This window comes from Trachymyrmex septentrionalis, unplaced genomic scaffold (genome assembly GCF_001594115.1).
Source record: "Trachymyrmex septentrionalis isolate Tsep2-gDNA-1 unplaced genomic scaffold, Tsep1.0 scaffold72, whole genome shotgun sequence".
Classification (NCBI taxonomy): Eukaryota; Metazoa; Arthropoda; class Insecta; order Hymenoptera; family Formicidae; genus Trachymyrmex; species Trachymyrmex septentrionalis.
This window is the reverse complement of record NW_017305905.1, coordinates 1529920-1543536: the sequence shown is the minus strand read 5'-3', so window position 1 is coordinate 1543536 and position 13617 is coordinate 1529920. Positions and strand designations below refer to the sequence as shown.

General features: G+C 34.4%; 1 protein-coding gene across 3 annotated transcripts in view; it reads right to left on the bottom strand.

Annotated features, from left to right (window-relative positions):
* The window catches only part of LOC108753839 (transmembrane and TPR repeat-containing protein CG4341), a 296558-nt gene that overhangs the window by 101990 nt on the left and 180951 nt on the right, over positions 1–13617 (bottom strand). For all 3 annotated transcript variants that reach the window (XM_018495770.1, XM_018495772.1, XM_018495771.1), the window contains exon 5: positions 11506–11620. In XM_018495770.1, coding sequence (XP_018351272.1) covers positions 11506–11620 — 115 coding nt within the window. The remainder of the gene's footprint in view (positions 1–11505; positions 11621–13617) is intronic.

The window sequence follows — 13617 nt, the reverse complement described above, 5'->3', positions numbered from 1 at the left end:
AAAAAAAAAAAAAAAAAAAAAAAATATTAGAGAATGAAAATTTTTACTTACTACACCACATTTGTGTCTACCAAACTTAAAAAGGACATATCATCAGTCTAGTTTTCATGCCTTCATGATTCATCGTACAGATGGTCAGGACGAACTCCATTAATATATTTCTATCAGAGCATGAGTCAGCCTTTATATCGCTCATACGCAACGGGAGATGCGACGTATGTGCGCGAGGAGGACACATAGTAGCAAGGCCGAAAGCCGGGCGAAACGGAGGAGGAGGAGGAGGAGGAGAGGAGGAGGAGGAGAGGAGGAGGAGGAGAAGAGGAGGAGAATCGCGCGAATGGTCGGTTGCAGGTACAGCCTGTATACATTGCCAGGACAACGGATTCCAGGAGGTCTATGGCGGATGTGCGCGCGCGCTGCCGCGTACACGACCGACAGGGCGAAGCCCATCAATTTCCCATTCAATTCACCAGGCCCGTCTTCCGCACCCTCGCATCTACCTAACTAACCCATCCTACTCGTCTTGCAGCTCGCACAGCGACCTCGCGAGGATCGCTTTCGCGTAAGGTAGGTATTCCGTTAGCGGAATCCTCCGGCTTACGCCGCTTCACATTCTCGCGTTCAGCATTAGACGGCTATACTGCTCGGATTCTCGCTTCGCGTTGCGTCGCTTGTGAACGCGAGCTTCGTATATTCAATGGATACAGTATAGTATTAAACGGTCATGTTTCGGATTAAATGGAGCGATACGCTAGTGTCCACGAATGTGGACATTTTAATTTTTTATACAGTATTCTAGCGAATCCTATGTTAATGAGAGAACAAAACAGTTCATGGCTCGGTTTTTCATCTGCTGATTAACTTGTAGTTAGACTTAACCCTGATATTTCATCTATATGATGATGAGTGTCATAAATGAAATCCATTGAAAGATCAGTTTAAGTTAAATCACAGTTTAAGTTAACCAGCATATGAAAAACCGGGCCTATATTTTAGCAAAAAAAGTTAGTTATTTTTTAGAAAGAGAGAAGAAAGAAAAGGGAAAGTGCAAATTATTTAAAAATTCCGAACAGTTTAATTACTTTTCCTAAAAATGATTTCGAGAGAACATTCGAGAGAACGTGTTTTTCTATTTTCTACATGGAGAAAATTTTTATCTTTACCCTGAAAATGGTAGTCGTGGAACAACATTGTATTTCGAAGAATTTTAATGTAAATCTCTCTCATTCATTAATAAAACTATAAAATATAAAATAAGATTGATTAATTTTACTGAAGTGCATGGTAAAAATCTTTAAATTATTGTATTGTATCACAACTATCATATTATATTTTCAGGGTAAATTTTAGAAAAAAATTCTCTCCGTGTACATACATATATGCAAAAATATGAACTTATGATCAAAAAACGATAACGACACATTATTTTTTGCAAAATGCCTACAAATGGATGTACATTAATTTTATGAAAATAAAAGTTAGATATACACTGGATAAAAAACTATTTATTATAATAACGAACCTCAAAATAACGTATAAAATCCGACTTTCCGTGTCCATTAGACACATATGAGTTCGATTGTGGGAGTAGCGCTAGAACCGCAATCTCCAATAGGCTTTGAGTTCCATGGTTTCATTAGAATGTAGGAACAACTTTGTTATTATATTCGAAGTCTTGAACTATTACGAGGTTTCAGTGTAAGGTTTCTGTGTATTTCGAAAAGCCATTGAATAGAAATTAGAATGAAGCTCTTTTGATCAAAATAAAATTCTGAAAATCTATTGTTTTTACGATCGATTTGTGTGTATTATAAGATATACTTATCGATTTTTTGGTTTAATTTTATGAATGCTCGTGGCAAAGTCTATTATTTACTATTATGTATATCTTGACTGATAGAAAGATTCCGGAGTCTATCCATAACGTTTTCAATACAAGTTGACGTTAATCCGAATTATTTTGCATCGTACATTACAATGTTTTTAAAACCGATTATCGTATCTTTGATACGATAAAAAACTACAACAAGTGACGCAATGAAAATATGACTATTATATTTTTATTATAGTAAAAATATTGTCTTAGCGCGCTTCAGAGGGAACTAACTGTACAGAATTAATCCATTTGGACCCATGAAATTTTCGCCTACAATATTCATATAAATTTTTTATGTAATGTTATTTTAATCTTTAAATCATTTAAGACGTACAGTTTCATTTATTTAGCAATTATCCATGATTGTATTCTCAAAAATGCTCCGATGAAATTCGAATTAATGTAATCTCGTTTTTAACCCTCTAATGTTAGACTTTAAGGATGTTTTATGTCTGCCTAGTTGCCCCCACCCCCCTCCTCACTTAACTAAATCTTAATATAAATATAATTATATAGTAAATTATATAATAATGCGATATTTATGAGCTCTCAAAATCCGAGAAAAACAATTTTTGCGCTCATTTCGTTTAACTAAAAAAAAAATTTTATAGGAGAGGAGGGACTGAGCAAGTTGTTAGTCAGCCCCTCTCCACGTGTTAATAACAACAGATTTGGAAAATCAAATACACAGGATTATGTGCTATTTATGCGCTTTTATATTCATATAGTTTCAATTTTTGCGCTGCATCCTCCAAGACACTTCCCTCTTAGAGCAAGCAGACACATTCATCTCTAAGTCGCTTAAAATTGCAAAATTACGCAGATCGATGAAATTTTAATATAATTTTGATAATATTATAAAAAAAAAAAATTAAGTTGTAATACATACATCCCTAAAAATATAATTGATTTTTTTATTGTAAATTCTTACAGATAAATTTATAATGTTTAAAAAAGATAAAATATAATCCAACTTCCTTAATAATAAAATCTCTTTCTTATAACTTTCACAAATAAAAATATTTTTAGATTTTTATATATAGTCCAGAACAATTATAAAAATTTACAATTTAAAGTTTAAAATTTCACATTGTTGATGAACCGTAAGTTTACATGGTTCTTGTAAACCTAGAAATCGGTCCATTACCAAAATGGTGCATTGATTGGTTCTGTACATCTACTGCAATACAATACAGTGATATATGTAATGAATTTTAATGTATATATAATTTATAATATTGTTAGACGACTAAATAGAGTCTGCTAATTTTATATCATTTATTTTTTACATATGCGAGTAGTATTCTTGTTCATCTAACGAGTTTCAAAATTGCGATACATATCTACTTTGTAGTGTCACAATTATAGCAACGAAACGAAATTGTATTTATTATGATTTATTCGTGCGAGTGATGATCAAAACACGTTCTAGAACACACACATTTATGTTTTGCAATTTTCGCGAAATATTTATTCTTAACTTGCACAAACATAAAATTTTTTTCATGATTGTAAATTTACAATTTATATGTGCTACTGTTATTTCATATATTTCTGGATGGAAAAATCAACTCGTGAAATAATCGAGTCGTTATGCAAAATAGTGATGCGAATCAATAATTAGTCAGCCATATGTATATTTTAGGTAGCATAACACGTGATTATCTCTGGATAACGTGAAATGTTCAACCTTTCTCTTTAAAGCGTAGAAAAACGTATTGCGATAAAGTAGCCGTATTTTCCAGTAAGCGCTCTCACAAACCGTTTTATTCCTGAAAACGAGGAGAATATGATTTATACCATTGCTCCGTCCAACGGCACAGTTACGACCGCGCGGCATCGAAAAACAGACTCGACTGTAACCGCGCTATGAAAGCTGTATGAAAACACGGTCGGGCACGAATATCCCACCAACTGCGCGTTCATTGTCTCCGCCCGGGGTGCAGCGAAAATGCGGCGCAATTATAATAGCAAGCTCCTTCGGCGCGACTCTTTGACTGTCATTAAAATAATCAGTTAATTAGTTGAGTTAATTTTCTTTGTCGCGCATCGCCGTGCGATGCGTGTGGAAGCCTATTCGACTACGCATTCGTCAGGGTCTTTGACGTGGCTCTGCTCTCTCTCTCTTCTCTCTCTCTCTCTCTCTCTCTCTCTCTCTCTCTCTCTCTCTCTCTCATGTATCTGCATCCTCGTACCATTTCGCGCGTCAATGTGTCGCGTCATATAACAGAGCGTATCTGCCTGCTGCTACGGTTACAAGGTACCTAGGCATCACGACGACGACAATTAAGCGTCGAGCGAGAGAGCAAGAGAGAGCGAGAGAGAGCGAGAGAGAGCGAGAGAGTGTGTGTGTGAGAGAGAGAGAGAGAGAGAGAGAGAGAGAGAGAGAAGCGGGGAAGGTCCTCCTTTGACTTGGTGTCAATTCCCGTCTCGAATCAACCAATTCCATTTTCCGCTGAACGACCGCTGTACCGAAAATCAACTTCCTTCTACCGTTGTAACTAATTTGATTAACTATTCCAGCGGCATATAGTAATTTAGGTAATTTTACTAAGCAAAGATTATTGTCTTATAACAGCGAAAAATAATGTCAACAATCTTTGCTATTTAATATAGATTATAAGCGTTTTGTCTTATCTATTTTATATATGACTGAAGACTGAAATATCTAAAAAAAACAATTCGCCAGTCGTGTAGACAATTTCCTTTCTATTAATGTTACATTATATATTATCTATAATACACACCACAACCGTTGTTTTATTATATATTTGCACGATTAAGGAAAACTATGTGGCTTCGCTACAATTATTAATTATCCCGCTTACCCTGTTCGCCCGTTGTTTCGTGACGCGCTTTTTTTCCCCGGCGTTTTACGCGCGCCGAGTCTTCGCCAGAGAGAATTATCAAACCATCACGTTGTTGTAACAATGAGAGGGCAAGGGGAAGGTGCGGTTAATTAAGTATCGACCTGCCGACAGGAGTAACAGAGTAATACATAATTACGATGTATTCTTTGGATATTCCGCTCGGGGAAAGCTTTTTGCCCCCTCACGGTTTTCCTAACACGTGGCGAAGACTAATCAATTTTCCATTCACCAGCAGCCGCTGATGGATGACTTACGATCACGTCGGGGTTTTAATAAATCAACATCCGTCGCCGTTACCCGGGCCTGCCATCAGTATTATCCTTAAGGTTGACCTCGGCAGAAGAGAAGCAGTAGGCACAAAATCGTCAATCGTTGCGAACAAACGAAATTGTTGAATATATCGCAAGGATCGATCTGTCACCAAAACCAGAATAGCTCTCGGTTTATTTTTTTTCAAAGTAACAAAAGATCAGATTATGCGATGTGTGTGTGTGTGTGTGTGTGTGTGTGTGTGTGTGTGTGTGTGTGTGTGTGTGTGTGTGTGTGTGTAGGATGTTCCAAAATTCGCGCATTCGGAGTACAAAATTTATTTGCTAAAGAAAAAAGTTGTTTGTTTTAATTTAAAGTATCATGTCCTGTACTCTGAATACGCGAATTTTGAGACACCTTGTATATCCTTATTTCGCACACACACACACGCGCGCGCGCGCGCGCGCTCACAAAAAATATATATATGTATATATATGACAATAAGTAAAATGGGGATTTATCTGAGAAAATCATGAAACACGAAGTAGACTTTATATTTTCTTCATAGCGTCCAGGTTGTAATATCCTGCGATATATCTGATCTGCTCGTAAATTTCCGCGAAAGAAAGTAAAACGGAGACGAAAACGTGGTAAGCAAGCGAAGGAACACGATATATACGTCGCTTTCTTATTAACCGCTTTTTTCTTTCACAAATAATGATGGAAGGACGTAACGGAAATTTCCCGGACTATTGATTCGTATCGATAACGTACGTCGGATGATAATTGTGCACGGTGTATCATTGGAAGGGATAATATCTGGAAGGTGATTAAATGGCCCGTCATATTTTGCAGAGGATTCGCTTCATGAAAGAGTACACGTAGAATGGAAGAAACATATAATGAAAAGCATACGATTTATGAGATCGTGATTTTGCTTCTAAAATCTAATAACGTAGGAAGATATTTTCTACGGTTGCTAATTAAACTATACATTCAGAGAAAAATACGAGTATACCCAGTGATAGCAATTATAAAGTTACAAATACAAATTTTATATTGATAAAATTACAGATGTATATGTCACAATTCAAAGTATTACCTAAAATATAAAAAATTTTATAGATTATTCTATTATTATGTTTGAGTATTTGTGTAAGTAAAATTTGAGCACAATTCATTTATTACTTTAAAAGCTACTTAATTTTTTGTTCATCATAATCCTATGTAAAACAATAAAAGTGTTTTCTTGGTTATACTTTAACTGTATGATATTGTACAGCCAAAACATTTTTCATGTTCATCAACATTTCAATAAAAAAAATGTTATCTTACCCTATCAAGTTTCACTCATACCGCTGTAATATTTTTCTATTATTCCCGAAAATTATATAAATTTAAGCCGAAAGGTAAGTCATTGAAACCTCTTAAACTAAATAGAACTATGTAGATGTTTATGACTATGCCTACTAGACGATCGGAAAGTGTCATGTGATGTTTTCGGAATATTATAAAAATTCAAGTAATGTTTTAATAATCACGATTGTTTAATAAGCAAATGTTTAGGAGGTTCTATTAAAACTAATTAAAACCTCGAAATATTTGCAAGATTCCGAAAACATTACACAATACTCCTCAAATGCCTACCAAATATAGTCGTAAACATTTTCTAAATAATACTACGTCCAAATTTCTATTTCATAAACAATTCAACAAATATTTTCAAGCTTAAATGAAACATTTACTCAACATTTAAGCGGACTTCTTATAAACTCAATAAATATAGGGGAAAATTGCCGATACTGATATAGGTATTCTAAAAAAAACACCCCCTCATTTCTTGGAAACTAAATATTGCACTTTATCAATATCGCGATAAAAATATGATTTATTTAAATGATTAAAGAAGTTAAAACCCTATTCATATTTATATATTTGTGACTTGTTTCTACAATATATAAACACAACTAAAAATAAATTCTACGAATACGAAAATAAAATTCTTATAATTTTCTTTTGCAAATTGCCTTAAAATAACAATACGTATATTATTGATAACATTAAATGATTTAACATGTTTGTAATTTCCTAAAATTATTTTATTTTTATTTTTCTCACAGTATAGTTTTAAACAAAAAATAAGGATTCAACGAAAATCGACCATCGGTCTATAAAACGGACCATAGCTAACCTAATCTATCTACGTCGCGTTATTTGTTTAATATAGTTCTATCGGAGCTAAAGGCACTGTGTTTACGAAAACCCCCTCTGCTTCAAAATAATGTTGCGTTATATATTTACGTTTTGCAAAACACATCATAAAATAAGTTCATAAATATCAACAAAAAATGCTTTACGTCGAAGTAAAAGGATTCTATAAATTTTCATATTGGTCATATTAACTTGTAGGTAATAGATGATTTCTGTAAAAAAAAAAAGAATAGAAACATTTTCTTCAGATGTCGTTTTTTGCTCAGATACTCATTTTGTTTTAGATGCTCATTTTTGCTTATCTCACAAAAAAATTATTACAAAATTCCAAACAGTATTATAAAAACTGCTATATCATCTGAAGACGTTTTCTCGTTCGTATTTATATTTTTAAAGTTTTATTTTTGGCTTTTATTTAAGAAATTAATCGGAAAACAAAGCGGTGTGATATTACCGTCGACTTCCCTGTACTGCTTTTTAACAAGGTTCTAGAAATATCAAGACTAAAAATTGTACTATTAAAATATAATCAACATTTCACTAATTTTTTTATTATTATCTTTAATTAATATGGGCACATCCTTTCAAAAAATCAAGTTTTGGTAGAACATGAAAAAAAAATCTCACAGCACTGTGCTTTTATCCTATTCTCTATGTTATACCCATTTAGATACCAATGTAGATTAATTTTTAACTTGGTTTAACTTATTTTTTATTTTTTTCTAGTTCTAAGAATTAAAGTTAATCGACATTGGTAGAAATGGGTATCAGACGTTTTTTATTTACGAGAAGTTTAACTCTACTATGTAATCTGTTGGCTGTGCACGTCTCTACTTATGAACACAAGGTTTAGAAGATGTTATGAGATTGTTTTGATGCACGCTGAAATTTTCAATATTTTCAAAACGATAAGAATCTTACTTTAGACTGTACATGTGAGAACACAATCAATGAACTAACTAGAAGCCTATATCGGTCAAAGATGGATTTTTAATGCTTTTAAATAATTTCTACGCAAATTTACATACTAAATATATCGTTATTTAAACTGTGCGCCGAAATGATTGTTCGAACTTATAAACGCAATCAAACTACTATATTAATATCACAAATTAAATTGATAAGCAATTTCATAATTTAATGCTCAATCTGTCATTCTACTACAAAGATGTTAATGTACTGAAAAACTGTAAATAAATTTATTGCGAAAAATTTTACTTCAGCCTGGAGTTAAACCCAAAACTCTTAAATTCCGTACGAGCATTCTAAGTTTTTAAACTACTGAGGATCTTTAAAACACTTCTTATAAAATATATCATCAGTGGCATGACATAGTCTCCGACATTTTTATTATAGTTTTTTAAGTGTTTGTAAAATGTTCAATCAATAGATGTTTATCAGATATCTGTAACGTATTTTCAAACAGTATAATCATCAATAAAAACTCTCCATAAATAGTATAATTATCATTAAAATTCTTCATAAATAGTACAGTCACCGTTAAAATTATTCACACACAAACAGATATAAGCTATATTCTATAAATAGATTGTCGACTTCGCCTCCAGTTTGAAGACAGTGCTATATTTGTGTTCACTCACTCTATAATGTATAAATCACACGGATAATAACGTTAGTGCTTTCACAAGTTCACGCGATACTCACAGACAGGACGCATACATATGCATATGTCAGCTCGGAATCAGGTTCTCTTTCTATCATATTGAACCGGCAGTCTAGTTGAGTAGAAGTCTATGATATAAACACAATTTCTTAGTAACAATTTTCCGCCAGAGATATAGTCACTTTTACAGTTTTTGTTATCTGCACTGTGTCTCTTTCTTTGAGTGTAGAATATATCCTACAATTCTTCTCTCACGTTGTTTTTTTAATTTCAATATCTAATTTCGCATCATAGACAGATGTATTATCATTAACATTCTGATGATGCTAGCCGAGTTTTTCGTCCTTTATCACAGGATTAGTGATAGGTAATTACATCGCGCTTCATTTCACTCTAAAAGCTGATTCTGTGAAGGGCTGGAAGGTATTACCGTCACTGCCACGAAGGGACAAACGTCGGGTGTGGCTTATCTGAACGGACGAGCGGTTTCACCGGAATTTGCTTGTAACCGCTTGCAGCCACAGTGCACGCTGGTTCAGTTCGTTGAAGTAGCGTGTATAGTAATTACTTAACGAAGTAAATATGATTTCACACGCTCGTATGTACGTTCCGGAAATATTTTTTAAACTGCAGTAAGTAAAGATAATGTAAATAATAAATATGTAATTGTACCAAGCTACATATAAAGTATCACACAACACACTCCACAAAAAAGATTTGGAAATAGAAAATCTATATATAAAATTTTTTTTGTAAAAATAAAAATCCAATACAAAATACAACTAATCGGAAATAGATAACGATTGAAACTGGATCTTTGGTGCTTAAATAATTCGATTTGATTGAATTTTACATATTACGTATGTAATCTTTTGAACTGTGCGCCGAAATAATTTTTCGATCTTCTGAAACGCAAACTCCATTGAAGTTATCGTAGTAACATCACAAGTTAAATTGACTAGCAATTCAACAATTCGATGCTCGTGAGCATCATAGAACGATCTTAATAATGCTGAATGATGACATATTAAAATCTGTAAATAATTTTATTGTGAAAAATATTATCTCTACCGGACATATTTTGCGCATGATTTTATTAACTTATCTTGATCTTAATATATCGTGGAAGCGATTAAGAATGTTTTAACTGGACAATATCAGCTAAAGGAGCTAGATATTTGCCATATATCCGGTACTATACGAGTATTTTTTTAAAAAATATATCAGTGACAATAAAAATTTTCAGTATTAATACCATTATATATATCATTTCAATATAAAGTTTCGGCCAAATATATTGTCAAAAATCAAATATCCAGTGCATCTCTAGTTGTAAAATTTCTCTAGTTTAAAGAATTACAATTTTATTTACAATTTTAAGGGAAAAATAAAGTAAATTAGTAAATTAAATATGTGTAATTATGTGATGTATGCATATGCTAGTAATTAATAAAAAATTAATAATATAAAATAAGTTTAATAGCCCACACCATTTTATTCTCCCCTCCCACCCCCCCTGTTCCTCCAAGTTCAAAAATCTCAATTCTAATTTATCCGCGCCTATAAACAATATCCTGCATATGTATTATTATATATTAATGATACGAGAAGATTATTCTATTACTTAGAGTTTCACACCAAAATCACTTCATTTCTAATCGCTATAATAATGCACTATCGATTAATACGTTGCTTCCTATCGATTGTTCAATTTAGCCGGCAGGAGTGCCATACTAACAATAAGACGTCCGCAACATACATAATGGGGCAAGTACGTAGCACATACTATGCGCCACGTAGCCGGCTTATCAGAAGCGTGCAGAGGGTAGGCAGGCTTATCGACTCAACGGCTTGACAGGCTTCCACGTCCTTTCCCACCTTCAGTAGGTGGAGCGTCGAAAGATGATGAGCGCCGATCGAAGGACCCCGAGGACTTTCAGCCGTTCTCTCAGGGCCATCCTTGCTAAGCCTTGTACGAAGTCGTTGATGCATCATGAGAAAGGAGATAGCACGGTCGTGGGATCACGCTGACCGATATTATGTGCTTAAGAAGCTCGTGGCCGTTCCCCGATATGACTACAGCGGTAAACAGAGCTTTCCCACCGGACCCTCTCTTTCCAGATCGGCTTAGCGCGAGCAAATATATTTCGCATCGCGGCGGATCAGAAAAATCGGGGAGGAATTAATCGGTCAAATATGGAGATCGGTTGGTAATCTTCTTACCGGCATTCGTGCTTCATTGAATCGTACTTAGCGGACTACTTTTAGACGACTATACTGCTTATAAAAAGAGGTTTAAGAGACGAATCTATCCTTATAGAGACGTACCTATACATTGAAGCTAATATAACTTTCAACTCTCCCAATACCGCGAGAAAAGATAGATAGATCCTAGAACACTTTTTCGTTTAAAAATTTCTTGGAACTTTTGAAAAATAAATTTTATACGAAATATAAAAAAAATTTTTTTTTTTTTGCAATTTTTTCGTTCGACGGATTCGAAAAATTATTGTTTATAATTATTGCAATACTTATTAGATTATTATATATCAAGTTTTCTTAGCTTATTATTTTGATGTCTGTATCTGATACATAATACGGTTTACATGTATGTCATTGTGCACAAATGTAAACGCACAAGAAGAATATGGATTGAATTAGAGTGTGGTACTTACAAGTTATAGTGCACATCTGCCATGTTCGGTCGATAGCGAAGAGCTTGAACGAACGCTTCTTCCGCTTCGGTTACTCGCCCCTGCTCGCTGAGAATGCTGCCCAAATTTCCATAAGCTAAAATCAATGTAAAAAATATTTGATTTAACATCTCGTAAAGTATTGGCAAAATATCAAATATAAAAGGATTCAAATCGACTATTTGAGTCCGTTTCGTACAAAAAAAAAAAGATAATAAGACGATAAACACGACAAATTTATGGAAATTTGAGAAATGTAAAAAAGTGGAAGACAAAAAAGGATAATAGCGGAATACGATAGCAGTGGTGTCTGTATAGGAATCTGATGGCAGCAAGCTAATTATTAACGGATGGCACGATGCACAGGTGCGAAATACGTCTTACGCTTTCGGTGTTAATTATTATCCTAGCGGCAATTACTTGAGAATTATCACGATCAAGATACGCCCGCCCATCATTTCTCTGCTTACGTGCTCGCTTGTAGTTGAATATTCAACTCGTTAAATGATCAGCAGGAAGCGCCCCAGGAACATAGTTACATGTTGCGCGCACGCACACTACGCCTATATATTGTACATCACCTCCCAGACATAAAGGTTAATATTTTCATAGTTATTATACTTCCAGCGCTATTATGCAATATTTGAGAAGTGCAGTTTGCACAGAACACTTTGCCACTTGAGTGATATTAATTCTGGCTAATCCAAAGCATGTAAAATATAAGACTATTTCATAATGGAATTAAGCAAATACGATATAATATACATCGAACACTGTCGTGTTTGAAATTGAATTTATAATTTTATCAGATAAATGCTCATTTTTCGACAATTAATATTTATATACTTTCCCTTCCTGTTTTTTTTTTACTTAAATTATATGCAAAGCAATAATATAACATAAAGATTGTTAAAATGTATTTAAAAGTAATTTATTCATTAAAAATTGTAATATGGATAGAAAGATATTCGTAAAAAAATCAAAGAATATTTTCGTACTCGTAATCTTCCCTAATAATCAAAATAAATGGGTGTATGGCAGCATTTTATAGAGAAGGCGTTTAAAAAAATAATTTTTTACAATTAAAAATGTTAATTAATTAAACCAATAGAAATATATTCAAATATACTTTTGAAATCTCACTGGCACGCTTCTTATACGTACACTCAGTTACAATTGATACATTATCGTGGTGCAATCAGTGGAAATCGTAGTTAGCCGAGAGAAACGGTTCTGAAGATGTATGTATGTATACGAGCTCGTATATGCGCGTGTTAAATCAACGTGTAGACGTCAACCTGACGGTAGAGTGACTCCGTGGCCTCAGTGGTGCAAAGGGGAGAATGTACGCAGCTGCGAGGTGCAGGCTGTTGAACAGGAAGGAGAGGAGGGCCTGCGGAAGGGTGAGAATGAGCACGGATGCATCGTCCGACGAATACGCGAGCGCGTCCGCGTCGGCGCGACCTCTGAACCAACAAAATGTAAATTTATTTCTCGTAGAGGAGCAGCCTGTTAACACGGTAACACGCAATTTCTGTCGGCGCAATTAAAACGCGCTGCAAACGTCGCTGCCGCGCCGCGCCGCGCCGGTGGTAGCGCGTTGTGTCGGCGTCAGCTCGCGTGACCGTCCGCTTTACGAGTAGTACGAGTCTACGCCCGTCACCCGTCTCTCTCTCTCTCTCTCTCTATTCCTCTCTACCCCTTACTCGCTCTTGCTCTCGTTCTCGCACTTTGTCCATTCCCCTTTGCGGGGACATAAAAAATAATGGATGAAAATTAGGTGGGAATGGGAAACGTTCTCTAAGAGAGCAGAGACGAAATCGTCTCTCACGAGACCAAATGCTGGATCGTAGAATTAAGATAAGTAACTTTGGGATTGTTAATTTTTTAAACGTGGAAAGATGCAGAAGTGAATTTTCTCATTGTCAGTCAAACTTTGATAAGCGTAATTATCAGCAAATTGAGATGAATTTTTTTCAACAAGATATCGCGCTTCTTTAGTTTCTTTCGAAACTAACACAACTTAAAAAACTAACTAAGTTTCCCAGGGGAAAAACTATTTTTGAACTTGACAGAAAAATTAGTGACTAATCA